This window comes from Hypanus sabinus, chromosome 19 (assembly GCF_030144855.1).
Source record: "Hypanus sabinus isolate sHypSab1 chromosome 19, sHypSab1.hap1, whole genome shotgun sequence".
Classification (NCBI taxonomy): Eukaryota; Metazoa; Chordata; class Chondrichthyes; order Myliobatiformes; family Dasyatidae; genus Hypanus; species Hypanus sabinus.
This window is the reverse complement of record NC_082724.1, coordinates 8,453,428-8,468,847: the sequence shown is the minus strand read 5'-3', so window position 1 is coordinate 8,468,847 and position 15,420 is coordinate 8,453,428. Positions and strand designations below refer to the sequence as shown.

At 39.6% G+C, this 15,420-nt stretch overlaps 1 protein-coding gene across 1 annotated transcript; it reads left to right on the top strand.

The window, feature by feature from the left end:
- The first annotated feature begins 1,006 nt into the window (after positions 1-1,006).
- On the top strand, positions 1,007-14,947 carry LOC132378142 (uncharacterized). Its single transcript, XM_059944880.1, has 3 exons — positions 1,007-1,089; positions 3,277-3,570; positions 14,679-14,947. The coding sequence occupies exons 1-3, from the start codon at positions 1,020-1,022 to the stop codon at positions 14,945-14,947; spliced, it is 633 nt and encodes a 210-aa protein (XP_059800863.1). The 5' UTR covers positions 1,007-1,019.
- The last annotated feature ends 473 nt before the right edge of the window (positions 14,948-15,420 follow it).

The window sequence follows — 15,420 nt, the reverse complement described above, 5'->3', positions numbered from 1 at the left end:
AGTTTATACATTCTCCCCATGACCGTGTGGGTTCTCTTCAGATAATCTGATTTCCTCCCACATTCTGATGATGTGCAATAGTCTTAGGCACATAAATATAGCTAGGTGCCTAACATAGCAGTACAGTGCAATACATAACATTACTTTTGCACAGTACTGTATTTATCCACATGACGTGGAGAGCAAATTTGTAAATCTAGCAGGAGCAAAGGATGATAGAAATGGCAAGAGTGGAGTATGTGGGGAAAAATGCCAGAAAGGAGTGCCAGTGGTGGGGTGGGGGAGCTGTTGTCGGCACAGACGCAGACACACTCAGCCATGAGACGCCAGGCAAAGTCACTTGATTTTTCTCACTCCCTCTCCCCTCCCCCTTTTCCCAATTCCCCTCTCCCTGCCCCTTCCCTCTCTCTGTCCACAATATAGACCCATATGAGAATCAGATTTATCAAAATCAGTTTTTTTATGGCAGTAGTACAGTGCAATACATTTTATACAAACACACACACAAGTACATATATATATATATATATACATATGCATATAAATATATGTATACAGTTGTGTATATGCCTAAAACTTTTGCACAGTACTGTTCCTGTTAGGGTTTGGGTTAGTGAGTTGTGGGCATGTTATGTTGGCGCCAAAAGCACATCAGCAACTGCGGGCTGCCCAGCAAAATCCTTGGACTGCACTGGCCCTTGAGTCAAATCATTGTGTTTCAATATTTTGATGTATGTGACAAATAAAGCTGATCCTTAAACTTTAAATCTGCTATTTTGTGTTTCCTTTTTATTTTTTTTCCAGGTTTTTCCATTGATGATATGCTCCCAATAAGGAGAAAACAAAAACCAAACCAACATATTGATTATTTGTGTATTGATATAAATAGTGCACCACGATCAACCCTAACTGATCTTAAGAGTGAATTCATAAAGAAACGTGATAGAGCGCTACGTAATTTTAGAAGGAAGTTGGAAGAAGAATCTGAGCCCCAGAATGACTTAAAGTTTCTCCTTAAGATGATTGATTACTTTTTAAATAAATCTTGTAAAAATCAAGGAAAGAGCTGCAAGAAATCTAGAGAATCAGGTAAGAGAAACACTACAGTACTAATTGGTTGAGATCAGTGAATGTGTGTAACATTATGTTTATTTTGAGATTCTTTTAATGATAAAATTGCAATGTTCTCATGCTCAGGTATCTGATATTGGAGGCACTACTGTCTCTGGGGTATGCAAGTGTATCTTGGTAAAGTGATGCCTAATGGGGTTAAGATAATGATTGGTGGTGGTAGCATTTCCAAAAGATTTGGTTCATTGATCCTGCTGTAACATTGTAGAGGATAAAAGGAGGTCATTTGACTACACCAGAAGTCAGGGTTAAGGACGAACAGTAAAGCATTTAAAAAGAACACGAGGGGAAACTTCTTCACTCAGAGGGTTGTGAGAGTGTGGAATGAACTGCTAGCACAAGTGGTGCATACAAACTTGATTTCAACATTTAAGAGAAGTTTAGATAGGTACATGGATCATAGGGCTATGGTCCTGGTGCAGGTCTACAGGAGTAGGCAGCTTAAATGGTTTGGCATGGACTGGAAGGGCTGAAGGGCCTGTTTCTGTACTGTACATTTCTATGACTTTTATTACTCTATTGCTATTATATGGACTTTTTGAAGACCAATCTATTTGAGCCAATTGGTAGTTGCAGCTCAAGTTGAGTATAATGTTCTAAGGAGTTGTGGGTCCTCAGGTGGCTGTGGAGGCCAGTCCAGGATCCACACGTTATTGTGCAGTGTGGGCACAAGTGGTGACTGTGTTTAGTGGTTGGGCCTTTTGGATGTTCATTCTCACCTTTTGCAGCTACTGCTTGTCCTCTGTGGGGCAATGGAATCACTCTCACAGCACAGCTCCCACTTGAATAGATTTCCTGCAGGTGTGCCTATTGAGTGCAATGTCTTCGCAGTTTTTAGATGTAATGTTGTATTTCTTCAGGCTGATTTCGATGTATCTTTGAAGCATTTCCTTGTTCACTAGGGCCTTGCTGACCTCCCTTATTGGGAGTAAAGGATCTGTTTGGGGAGACGTTAGTTAGACCTCTGAATGACCTTACCTAACCATCATTGGTTGTTGTGGAGATGCTGTTCATGTTGGCCTTCTCCTGCATGCCTGTGTTGACATCTGTTCTTCCAGCTGATCCTCAAACTCTTTCATAAGGGTCTTTGAGGTGCCTCCTGTAGATAGTCTTTGATTCAGCTCCTTACCCCTCGACTGGCGTACCTTGGGGCAAAATCTGAAAAAGTTGGAGTCCCAATGTCTGCAAGTCTGAGGTTCCGGATCCAAGGACTGGAGGCCCAGAGGTGGCTGGTCCTGGGGCTGGAGACCTGTCTGTGTGTGTGAATAGTGATGGGGGTGGGGTGCAGAGTTGAGATGCTGGGTGGGTGGGACAGGGTTTTAAGTCTTGTTTTGTTGTTGTTGCTGCTCATGTCTTTCTGCTGAACATAGTGGATATTGCTGAATTGTGTAGTGACACTTGTGAACTATTCCCAGCACATCCTTAGGTTGTGTTGGTTGTTAATGCAAAGGACATGTTTCACTGCATGTTTTGATGCACATGTGAAATAAATCAGAATCTGTATCTGAATCCAGTCAGAAATGCATGATACACTTAATTATTAATGGAAATATCTAATCAGTCAATCATGTAGCAGAAATTCAGTACGTGAAAACATGCAGACTTGGTCAAAAGATTCAGTTGTTGTTCAGACCAAGCATCAGAATGGGGAAGAAATGTGATTTAAGTGACTTTGACTGTGAAATGATTTGGGTGGTTTGTCATTCTCAGGAACTGCTGATCTCTTTTGATTTTCAGGCACAACAATCTCTAGACTTTACATAGAATGGTGTGAAAACAGAAAAAAAAAAGACCCAGTGAGTGGCAATTCTGTAAGTGAAAGTGCCTTGTTAATGAGAGAGGTCAGAGGAGAATGGCCAGACTAGTTCAAGCTGTCAGGAAGATGACAGTAACTCAAATAACCAAGTGTTACAACAGTGATGTGCGGAAGAGGATCACTGAATGCACAACACATACCTCCTCTACATAATAAAGTGGCCACTGAGTGTATGTATTAGAATTTGAATAGAAGAACATTGGGATTAGTGCATGCTCTGCTTATTGCTTGTGCTGAAACATCCTCAGCACCCTAATGTCAATCATGTATTTATGATGAGAAGGAAGGTGCTTTTCTGGGTTTTGAAAGTATGTGTGCTAAAATTGCAGGGAAGAAACTCAAATCTGTTAAAACTACTAAAAGAAAGGAGCCTTGTGAGTTGGAGATTCCAGAGAGGAAAGTGCACCAACTAGAATCTACTACAGAGGCAAAACAACTATTAGATTTTGATGCAGAAAAGTTGACGACAAGTTATAAGCCTCCTTTGAAGCAAATGAAAGTCTCGAGCTACTTCCAAAAGGAGGAGGAGTTCAAGGCAAAACCGTCCAGAGTAACAATGAAGGAGGATTCAGTACAGGCAAAGTCCAAGGAGCAGAGTGTGCGAAGAAAAGAGAAGCAATCAAGTAAGTTTTGGCTTTATTTCAAAAAGACATTTTCATGAAATTTTGAGCTGGCAGGTGAGATAAATCTAGAGTTTGATAAAACACTTAATTCTTGGATAATTCCCCTACAATTCCCTTAGCAAGAAGATCACTTTGAACTGGATACATGCAAATCGGATACCTTCTGCATCAAAGTGAAGATGTCATCATTAGGATGACCTTATAGATAGAAGTCTTTAAAACAAAGATAAGGCCAATCCAAGTTTTTAAAGAAAGTTGATCTATTCTCTATAAGAGTCTTTTATGTGTTTGATGAGGTCAATGTGCGGAAGGTTTTCCATGCCTGGGACTCTAACGGTAGTTACTAATAAATCAAATAAAGAATTCAGGAGAAACTCTTTTGTCAAGAGAGTAGCTTCACAAATCTGCAGATGCTGAAAATCCAAAACAACACAGACAAAGACCAAGCATCTTCATTCCATCTGCCAGAAAAAGCTGGATCTCCGGGTGACCATCCATTTCAGTTCTACTTCCCATAGCTATTTTGATATGTCCGTCCATGGCCTCAACTACTGCTGCGATGAAGCCACGCTCAGGTTGGAGGAGTAACACATTATTCTGGGTAGCCTCAAATGTGATTACATGAACAATGATTTCACAAACTTCTGATAATTGCCCTCCTTCCACTTTTCAAAGGTGTATGGTTTAGGGTTAGTAAATTGTGGGTGGGCTAGTTTGATACTGGAAGCATGGCGGTAGTTGCAGGCTGCCCTCAGCACATCCTCATACTGTGTTGGCTGTTGATGCAAATGACACATTTCACTGTATGTTTCGAGGTTATGGCATACATTTGACAAATAAAGTTGATCTTTAGTCTTTAAAATTGTTATTAAAGACAAACTGTTCCTAACCATTTCGGAAGAAAGGCAAGCGAAGAGTAAAAGATAGTGTGCTACATGAATTTGGAAAATAATTAACTTAACTACACCAGCATATGTAATATAATTCCCTATTGATTTTAATCTGGACCCTATGAACCTGCCTGTATCTACTGCAGCGATAACATCAATATCAGTACCAAGAAGTCAACGCTTTGTGTTTTAACCATCGGTCACTCTTGTCATTTATCTCTGTGATATATGTGCATCATTTTCCACATTGTAGATAGTGTAGGCACATGAAGATGTACCCAGTGAACCACTAGAATTTGTCACAACCTTGGGTCATCAGTAGTTTTCTGTGGACTATTGAGTTTTTTGCTGTTGGATGTTTTTTGTGTTCTTTTATTAATTTTAATTATCTGTATTTTTGTGCTTCTGATTTTTTATGTGTTATTGTTAAGCTTTCTCCAGTTTACATTTAAGTCACAATTGTCCTTGATTATTCCAATTAATTCTCCGAGACTTCGCAGCCATCCTATTAAGTATCTTATCTTTTCTCTTACTAGAATAGTTACTTGTCAGGTTGTAATCAGTCTGGGGTTTTATCAGCTGGGCACAGAATCTTCCAGGCCCTGGAGTGTATTGAAAGGGACAGTGCTAACACCTCATTGGCTTGGTCATCCTGATCCTTGCCAAGTGAATTTTATTAACTTGAGTCTGTGTGGACAGATCTCTATCAGCTTTGCACATCTGGACACTGCAATTTTTTCCTTTCTTCTTTACAAAACAGCTCAAGCTCTGACAGATTGCATAGGAATCTTGAGTGAACAGTCCTTTTTAAGTTCAGCCACAAATTCTCAATTGGATTGAGTTCTGGACTCTGACTTGGCCACTCCAGGACATCAACTTTGTTGTTTTTAGGCCATTCCTGTGTAGCTTTGGCTTTATGCTTGGTGTCATTGTCTTACTAGAAAACAAATCTACTCCCAAGTCGCAGTTGTGTTGCAGACTGCATTAGGTTTTCCTCCAGGATTTCCCTGTATTGTGCTGTATTCATTTTACCCTCTAACTTCACAAGCTTTTCAGAGCCTGCTGCAGTGAAGCATCTCCAGAGCATGATGCAGCCACCGCCATGCTTCATGGTAGGGAGAGTGTGTTTTAATGATGTGCAGTGTTTGGCTTGCGCCAAACATAGCGTTTAGTCTGATGGCCAAAGCGCTCAATTTTGGTTTCACCAGACCTTAGAGCCTTCTTCCAGTTGACTTCAGAGTGTCCCACATGCCTTCTGGTAAACTCTAGCCAAGATTTCATGTGAGTTTTTTTCAACAGTGGCTTTCTCTTTGCCACTCTTCCATAAAGCTACCACTGGTGAAGCACCCAGGCAGCAGTTGTTTGCGCAGACTCTCTCATCTCAACTACCAAAGCTTGTATCCTCCAGAGTTGTCACAGATCTCTTAGTGGCCTTCCTCACTACTGAATTGAATTTATTTAAACTTTAGATTTGTCCCACAATGTGAGGGAGTAACAATCTTTGCATTATGACTCCATTACAGTGTACAAACGTATGAATTTGTAAGTCTAATGGCTTGTAGAAAGAAACTGCCCCATAGCCTGTTCACCTGGCTTTAACGCTGCGGTACCGTTTGCCAGATGGAAGCAGTGAAACAGTTTATAGTTGGGGTGACTAGTGTCTCCAATGATCATCCAGGCCTTCTTTATGCACCTGCTTCTGTAAATGTCCTCTGTGAAGGGAAGTTCACATCCACAGATGCGCTGGGCTGTCCATACCACTCTCTGCAGTGCCTAGCAATGAACGCTGGTGCAGTTCCCATACCAGAGGGTGATACAGCCAGTCAGGATGCTCTTAATGGTGCCCTTGTAGAAGGTCTTGAGGATTTAGGGGTTCATGACAAACTTCTTCAGTCGCCTGAGGTGAAGGAGACATTGTTATGCTTTTTTTGCCACACAGTTGATGTGTGCAGTCCAGGTGAGATCTTCAGTGATGTGTATACTGAGGAACTTGAAACTACTCACCCTCTCAACTGCAGTCCCATTGATGTTGATCGGGGCAAGACTGTCTCCGTTCCTCCTATAATCCACAAGCAGCTCTTTTATCAAGTCAAGTCAAGTCACTTTTATTGTCATTTCGACCATAATTGCTGGTACAGTACATAGTAAAAATCAGACACCATTTTTCAGGACCATGGTGTTACATGACACAGTACAAAAACTAGACTGAACTATGTAAAAAACAACACAGAGAGAAAAAAAAACACACAACTACACTAGACTACAGACCTACCCAGGTCTGCATAAAGTGCACAAAACAGTGCAGGCATTACAATAAATAATAAACACGACAATAGGGCAAGGTGTCAGTCCAAGCTGTGGGTATTGAGGAGTCTGGTAGCTTGGGGGAAGAAACTGTTACATAGTCTGGTCGTGAGAGCCCGAATGCTTCGGTGCCTTTTCCCAGACAGCAGGGGAGAGAAGATTGTATGAAGGGTGCATGGGGTCCTTCATAATGCTGTTTGCTTTGCGGATGCAGCATGTAGTGTAAATTTCCATGATGGCAGGAAGAGAGACCCCGATGATCTTCTCAGCTGACCTCACTATCTGCTGCAGGGTCTTGCGATCCGAGATGGTGCAATTTCTGAACCAGGCAGTGATGCAGCTGCTCAGAATACTCTCAATACAACCCCTGTAGAATGTGATGAGGACGGGGGGGGGGGGTGGGAGATGGACTTTCCTCAGCCTTCGCAGAAAGTAGAGACGCTGCTGGGCTTTCTTTGCTATGGAGTTGGTGTTGAGGGACCAGGTGAGATTCTCTGCCAAGTGTTCAAATTTGGTGCTCTTAATGATCTCTACCGAGGAGCCATCGATGTCAGCGGGGAGTGGTTGCTCCGTGCCCTCCTGAAGTCAACAACCATCTCTTTTATGTACATTGAGGGAGAGGTGCCTTATTGCACGGTCACTCACTTTTTGAGGTCTGCCTGCTCTAGGCAGATTTACAGCTGTGCCATAATCTTTGCATTTCTTGATGATTGACAACTGTACTCCAAGGGATATTCAGTGACTTGGAAATTTTCTTGCATCTATCTACTGATTTGTGCTTCTTAGTAACCTTTTTGCAGCGTTGCTTGGAGTGTCCTTTTGTCTTTACGGTGTCGTTTTTGCCAGGATACACCAGATACATGGCGTAGTGGCATCAGCGCTGGACTTTGGGGCGAGAGGCCCTGAGTTTGAATCTGGCTGGCTTCCTTGTACACTCTCCATCCATGCCTGAGTTGAGTGTCGAGCGCTAGCAACTCGACCTCATAAAAAAAAACCTGGAGAGGGATGGGCTCCGCCAGGTTTCAGATGCCCAAGACATGCCGTACGATGAACAATCACCAAAGAGATCGGTGCAAAAAGCTTGTCATGATGGCACCCCGACAACTCCACCAGGAGTTAAGGACACACACACCCCCACCCTCAGATACAGGTGTATTTTTATTACAATCAATTGAAAGACCTTCACTGCACACAGTTCTCCAGAAACATTTGACTGCACAAATGATGATTTGGTGTGTCATATTAAAGGGATTGAATGCTTATGCAATAAGTTATTTTGTGTTTTATATTTGTAACTAATTTAGATCACTTGTAGAGATCTGTTTTCACTTTGACACAAAAGTCTTTTTTCTGTTGATCAGTGTCAAAAAGCTAAATTAAATCCACTGTGATTCAATGTTGTAAAACAATAAAACATGAAAATTTCAAATGGGGTGAATACTATTTATAGGCACTATATATGTACTCTGATAAGATATGTACTTTGAACTTTGAACTTTAGGGACCATAAACTTCTGATATTCTTTTGCAGGAGTCATGAAATTTACATGAGGATTTCTGATTATGTCTCCTATTTTAGAAAGATATCTCTTGGTGTCATCCATCACTCCAACATATAGTTTCTGATTGTCAGATTTGCTTGGTTGTATTATTATGCAATCCTATCAAAACTGATAGCCTAGCTCTTTTTATGAGTTGAACATCAATTTCATTGGACTTTGTGGTATAAAAGCAATCAAGGCATGTGGGGTCAGCACAGGGAACAAAACAGACTACTGTATAAGTCAACAGACATAGGAGCAGAATTAGGCTACTCAGCCCGTCAAGTCTGTTCTGCCCTTCCATCATAGTATAATGATATAGCAGAGTGGCATGGTGGTTAGCACAACACTTTACATTACAGTCCCGGGTTCAATTCCTGCTGCTACCTATAAGGAGTTTGTATGTTCTCCCCGTGACCGCATGTGTTTTGTCCGGGTGCTCAGGTTTCCTCCTGCAGTCCAAAGGCGTGCTGGTTAGTAGGTTAATTAGTCATTGTAAATTGTTCTGTGATTAAGCTAGGATTAAATTGGGGGATTGCTGGGCGACATGGCTCCAAGTGCCAGAAGGGCATATTCTGTGCTGTATCTCAATAAATAAATAAATAATATTGAGGTTAGTGGATTATGACTCTCTGAGGAACACCACTAGTCACAGATCTTCAGCAAAAATATGCCTCATTGAATGCTGTTGTTTTGTTGCTCATTGTGTTGTGTGCTGTTCTGCCGAACATTGAATGTATGCTATATTGGCTCCAGAACATGTGACAACTCTTGTGGGCTGCCCTCTGCACCTCCCTATATGCTTAGACGTGTTGATTACTAAAGCAAATGATGCATTTCACTGTATATTTCAAGTTACATGTGACAAAGAAATCTGAATCTGAATGGCAGAGCAGGCACAAGGAGCCAAATGGCCAACTCCTGCTTCTATTCCGTTGTCAAGAGTTACTCAATTGTGTACTAATTATTTTAGCATTAGCGGTATATAAAAGAGCATGGTGGTCAAGAGGACTTATTTTGGCTAGAGTTCTATGTTAAGTGGTGTTCCTCAGAGATCTGTACTAGAACCTCTGTAGTTTGTGATATATGTAAATGACTTGGATGAAAATGTTGATTTTACGAAGATTGGTGGTGTTATGGATTGCATAGAAGACTGGCAAAGAATACAGTGGGATACAGAGCAGTTGAGGGATAACTTTTTTTTACTCAGAGAGTTGTGGATGCCTGGAATGCATTGCCTGGTATGGTGGTAGAGGCAAATTCATTAGAGGCTTTTAAAAGACATTTGGATAGGCACATGGATGTAAGGAAGATGGAGTAGGTAGGGTAACTAGCGTTTGAGTGTTTTTGAGTTCCTTTTTAGCTGGTTCAGCACAACATTTTGGGCTGAATGGCTGTTCCTGTGCTATGTTCAATGCAGGTATGGTGCAGAAATGGCAGATTAACCTGACTAAATGTGAAGAGCTGCATTTTGGGAGATCAAATGTAAAGAGCCAGTCCATCGTTAAGGGCAAGACCCTTAAAAATGTTGACAGGCAGAAAGATCTTGGGGTTGAAGTCTGTAGCTCACTGAAAGCCACTATGCACATTGATAGTGTGATAAAAAAGGCATAAGGGGGCTTGCCTTTATTGGTCAAGGTACTGAGTTCAAAAATTGTGAAATTATGCTGCAGCTTAAAACTGGTTAGGTTGCATCTGGAGTACTGCGACTCAGTTCCATTTCTTGTTCTGTGTCCTTGTTCTATGTTAACTGTTGTAGAAATTGCTGTTCTCTGATTAAGTTAGAAGCCTCCTAGTTTGGTCTCATTTTTAGGATTTCCAACACTGCCTTCCTCAGTGCTATTTTACTGATTTATCATAAAGTCACACGACTTGTACTGGATGAAATGCTGCAATTAATTTGAGCTTAATACCATTTTGTTTCATATAATTCCCAAATACATATTAAAAAATCAAACTGAGGCTTCTTGAAGAAAATAGTTCTGTTTTTCAAAAGTATACTCCTTTGCATTAGAGGACCCATCCAGTTTCACTTCACTCCATATGAGTCCATATATTTAAATACAAAGAAGCCATCAATCCCCTTCTCCAAATAATCAATGTCTACTTTTGGTAAAGGTTGCATTATCTACTTTCAACCCCACTGGTTACATGTGCAATTCCAACAAAAAAAGTGCAGTATTGCACTGAGTTTGGGTGAGATTAGAATGGAGGTCATGGGTTAAGGGTGGAAGGTGAAATGTTCAAGTGGATCATGAAGGGGAACTTCTTCACTCAGAGGGTGGTGTGAGGGAACAAGCTGCCGGGGGAATTGGTGGATGTGGTTTTAATTTCACATTTAACAGAAGTTTTGCTGAAGTTTTTTTTTAATGGAGTAACAATTATTTTGTTCTTCTTTACTTTTGTGTACTGGAAATGACATTGAACAATTTTGAATTTTGGATTTAATACAGCCTTGTCAACAACTCCTCCAAGTGGACTACAACCTTGACATGATTTGGAGGCTTTCGTGCCTCAATGACTTGGAGAGCTAAGTTGGCAGGAATCAGGGCTTTAAGCTTCGACTCTTGGGAGGGTCACCATGCCAAACAGGTCAAAGGGTAGAAGCCAGGATAAGAGTGGTCCACTAGTCCTCCAGGTGTGGGGGTTCAGCTCAGGGCTAACAATCATGACTGGTAAAATTAAATTGTAATGTAAACAGCAATGATGAATCCTACAACTGAGTGCAATGGTATTCCTGAGTCTCCACATGGGACTTGCATGACTGACTATAGTGGAAATTGAGAGGAAGCTACTGACATAAAAGGAAGCCCCGATCACCACCAGAGATGGAGGACCTTCACTGCTGCTGTAAATGCCAGTGGTGTAACAGACAGTAAGCTAAGTCAACAAACTCAAATTGTGGGACATTTGACTGATTCAGTCTATCCTTTTAATGATTTTTAACTGATCTGTTTCAGAATAGTATTTCTCTGAGCCTACATGCTGATTCTTCATACTTTAATAGAAAGTATCTGCTGTATATTTAATATTTTAGTAATACTTAAGTAATTTTGTAAATACACTGTTTGATTAAGTATTTGTTGTTTACGCAATTCATTATGGGTTCTACGTCCAATCATCTCACTGGGCTTGTATACAAACTTGGCTCATTAGGTAACCCTGCCCACAGCCACATGACTCAGCAGTGAGAAGGCCGCCTTACATAAGCAACAAATGTCTAGGGTCTGCATGATTTGGGGTTCAACTAAACAAGAAAGTTAGGATGTTCCTGATTAAAGAACATTGATTGTAGTGAAAGCTGTGCAAATACAGCCCCATACACAGTTGTTGGTTGCCAAGAAATGACAGATAGTACACCAGCATAAAATTATGAAGAAAGTATATTTACCAATTTTTCAACATTATCGGTTAACAGGATAAAAAAAGAAAGATAAAAGGGCCCATTACAGTTAAACTAGTCCAATGTGCACTTGAATGTTGGAGCACAGAAAGTTACAACACATACCAAGATAATGCTGATTGGCTGACACAACTGTCCTAAGTTGGACAACATGGCTCCTTATCTTTAGCCGAAGCCAAAACACTCTTACCAGTAGAATGCACTGCTTTTACAGAAAACTGATAAAATAAAAAAACCCTCCTGGCACAGCTGTAGAAATCTTAACCAGGAAATTACATATGTAGAAGTATGTGAATGGTATACGTCATTACGCCACCACTTTATATGTACGCACCTCACTAAAGCAAAATGAAGTATACACGCATTTGTAGGCTTACGTGTTGTTCTTTTGATTAGCTTTTGGAGTTACAAAGCATAACATTGGTGGCAAGCAAGTTTTCATTCAAACCTTAGATGGCTACCTACCTGTTGAAGTGCAGCAAAACATTTGAGTTAAAAATAGAAGTGCAGCACATTTTTCTTCAGAAAGGGGTGAGGGTGAGATATTTGTGTTTAAAAAAATGTGGAACATGTTTTTTTCATAGGAGGAGAGAGGGGTTTGAGTTTAAAAAAGGCAGAAAATTGGCAAAATTCATGGGATCGTAAACAGTGAGTGCAAGTTGGTGATAATAATAAAAAAAGCAGAAATGGCAGGCTACATTGGGAAATAGACACGTTCGATTGAACAAGAGATAACTGGTTGAGCTTTTACTGAGTGAATTGAACATTATTTTGAAGAGAATGAAACAGCCAATGAAAAACGAGTGCCAGTTTTGCTGAGTGTAATTAGTGGAAAAGCATATAGTTTGCTTAGAAGTTTAACTGCTCCAACCAAACCAGCTGAAATGAGCTTCGTTGATATCATGAATGTAATGCAGGAACATTTAGAACCAAAACTATTGTTGTTTGCAGAATGCTTTAGGTTTCATAAGCAGTGTAAAAAAAAATCAAAATCTATCTCAGCATACGTGGCTGAATTGAGGAGACTATCTGAGTATTGTAAGTTCCATAATGGGCTTAATGATATACTGAAAGGTCAATTAGTGGAATCTTACAAGAATGCATTCAAAAATGACTCCTAACTGAAGCATAGCTCATATTTAAAAGAGCAATTGAAACATACAGCCAGAGATGTGATTGAGTTGCAGTCTGGAATGAAAGTGAGTTTGAACAAAATTGCAACATCTAAACAAAAACCTAACATGAGGAAATCTGCAGATGCTGGAAATTCAAACAATAACACACACAAAATGCTGGTAGAACACAGCAGGCCAGGCAGCATCTATAGAGAGAAGCACTGTCGATGTTTCGGGCCGAGACCCTTCGTCAGGACTAACCGAAAGGAAAGATAGTAAGAGATTTGAAAGTAGTGGGGGGAAGGGGAAATGCGAAATGATAGGAGAAGACCGGAGGGGGTGGGATAAAGCTAAGAGATAGAAAGGTGATTGGCGAAAGCAGAAGTGACATTTTGAATGTGGTACAGCAGGTAGTTCAGATGCCTAATGGCAGAAACTGTTTCCCATCCTGATCGCTCTTGTTTATGTACATCAGAGTCTCCTGCCTGATGATAGAAAGTCAAAGAAGGTGCTGGATGGGTGGGATGGATCCTTAATATTACTAAGGCCCCTGATAAATGTCCCTGATGAATGCTTTTGGGAGCACTTAATAGGTAGTGGGAGCTTATCCCAACTACCCTGCCAGCCCTGGCTATAACAAGTTTAAGGAGCTAGTCAGATACCAGTTCTGCCATTTTGTCAGTGAGGATCAAAATAAGTATTACCTAGAGACTTTGTTATCCACAGATGTTGTATGCAGGGCTCAATCAGCAAGATTATTCAAATAAGATGCAGAAACTAATACAGTATTTGATTTTGTGTATATCATTGGAACTCATTTTAGAGTTTTAGGTAAATTAACTTATTTTTCTTTGATTTTAAAAAATAGTACAATTTAGGAAATTCTTTGGTCTATTGAGATTTTCTTTTTCTAGTCCCGTTTGTTTTAACTTTTTTAAACCTTCGGTGACCGATTCAGTTTTTAAAGAATGGGATAGATTTGGTATTAAATGCTTCCAGGATTTGTTTGTTGGAGGAAGTCTTCTTTCGTTTGAACAAATGTCAGCTAAATATAGTTTACCCAAAACTCATTTTTTTCGTTATTTACGAATTAGAGACTTTCTGTGTTCTCAACTATATACATTTCCTATAAGTTTCGATAAGGACTTATTAGATGTAATTTTTAATTTGAAACATTTTTATAATGGTTCAATAGCCAATATTTATGGTATGTTATTAGGAATGAGAAATGTTTCTATAGACAAAATTAAAAATCTTTGGGAACAAGATTTACAGACTTCAATTTCTTGGAATGAAATTTTTAAATTGGTTAACACTTCATCGTTATGTGCCCGTCATTCCCTTTTACAATTTAAAGTGGTTCATCGGGCTCACATGTCTAAAGATAAGCTATCTCGTTTTTATTTGGATCTATCCCCTTTCTGTGATAGATTTAACAATGGAGAAGCTTCATTAATTCACATGTTTTGGACATGTCTGAGCCTTGAAAGATACTAGTTCAGTTTTTGAATCTAGCCAAGACTTTTATACATTGTGGGGACCATTTTTGAGTTATTTTCAAAACTTTTGATTTGTTGTATAAGTACAGATGGTGGCTAATAATATATGTTATTATATGGTAAGGGTTCCCCCCCTCCTTTTTTATTACCTTTCCTAACAGCTCTGACTTTGGTAGTTGGATTAGATTTTTTCCTATATTACAAAATTATTATATTTCAATATTATGATTTAATTTAATTTTTATGAATACAGGTTTTTGTGATTCTAACTGTATTTTTAGTACAATGCATTTGGTACAATTTTATTTTTTCTTTTGTCTTATATATCTTCTTGTACTCTGTATTCCTTTATGCAGAAGCTAATAAAAATATTGAAAGAGCAAAAATAGTAAAGGAAGTCGGGAAAATATCTGCAGAAGCAAAGCCCCCAGAGAAGAATCAAGATCAGAGTGCCAGTTTGGAAAATCTACAGTCGATAAATCTGTCAAAAAAGAATTTGTTCCTGACAAAACATTGCAAACCCTCAAAGAAGAAAGATGCAACACAGCTAAAATCTAAGGAGCAGAGCGCGAAAACAAAGAGAAAACAAAGAAGTAAGTTTTGCGCTTTAATGATATCCTCATGAGATTTTGAGTTGGTAACTGAGAAAATAAATCTAAAACATTAAAATAATTGTGAAAAATGATACCATATAGAAACGTAGAGCCGGAAAACAGATGCATGAGGAGAAATTGGATCAGAACGAGAGGGAATGAACAGAAGAATCTGCTAAAATTGAATAGTGTGAAAGTAGGAGACTTTCATATAGGACATTTTTAGTTTTATTTGTAATTTAATGTTTTTGGTTTTTGTTTAATATACATTTAATGGGCCACTTTATTAGGTACACCTGTACACCTGCTCACTAATGCAAATATCTAATCAACCAATCACGTAGCAGCAACTCAAAGCATAAAAGCATGCAGACATGGTTAAGAGGCTCAGTTGTTGTTCAGACCAAACATCAGAAAGGGGAAGAAATGTGACAATCAAGTCCAGCTCCTGGCCTTAACTGGTGTAGCTTAGCTATTAAGCTGGGTAGAACTGTTTCTACTGTGA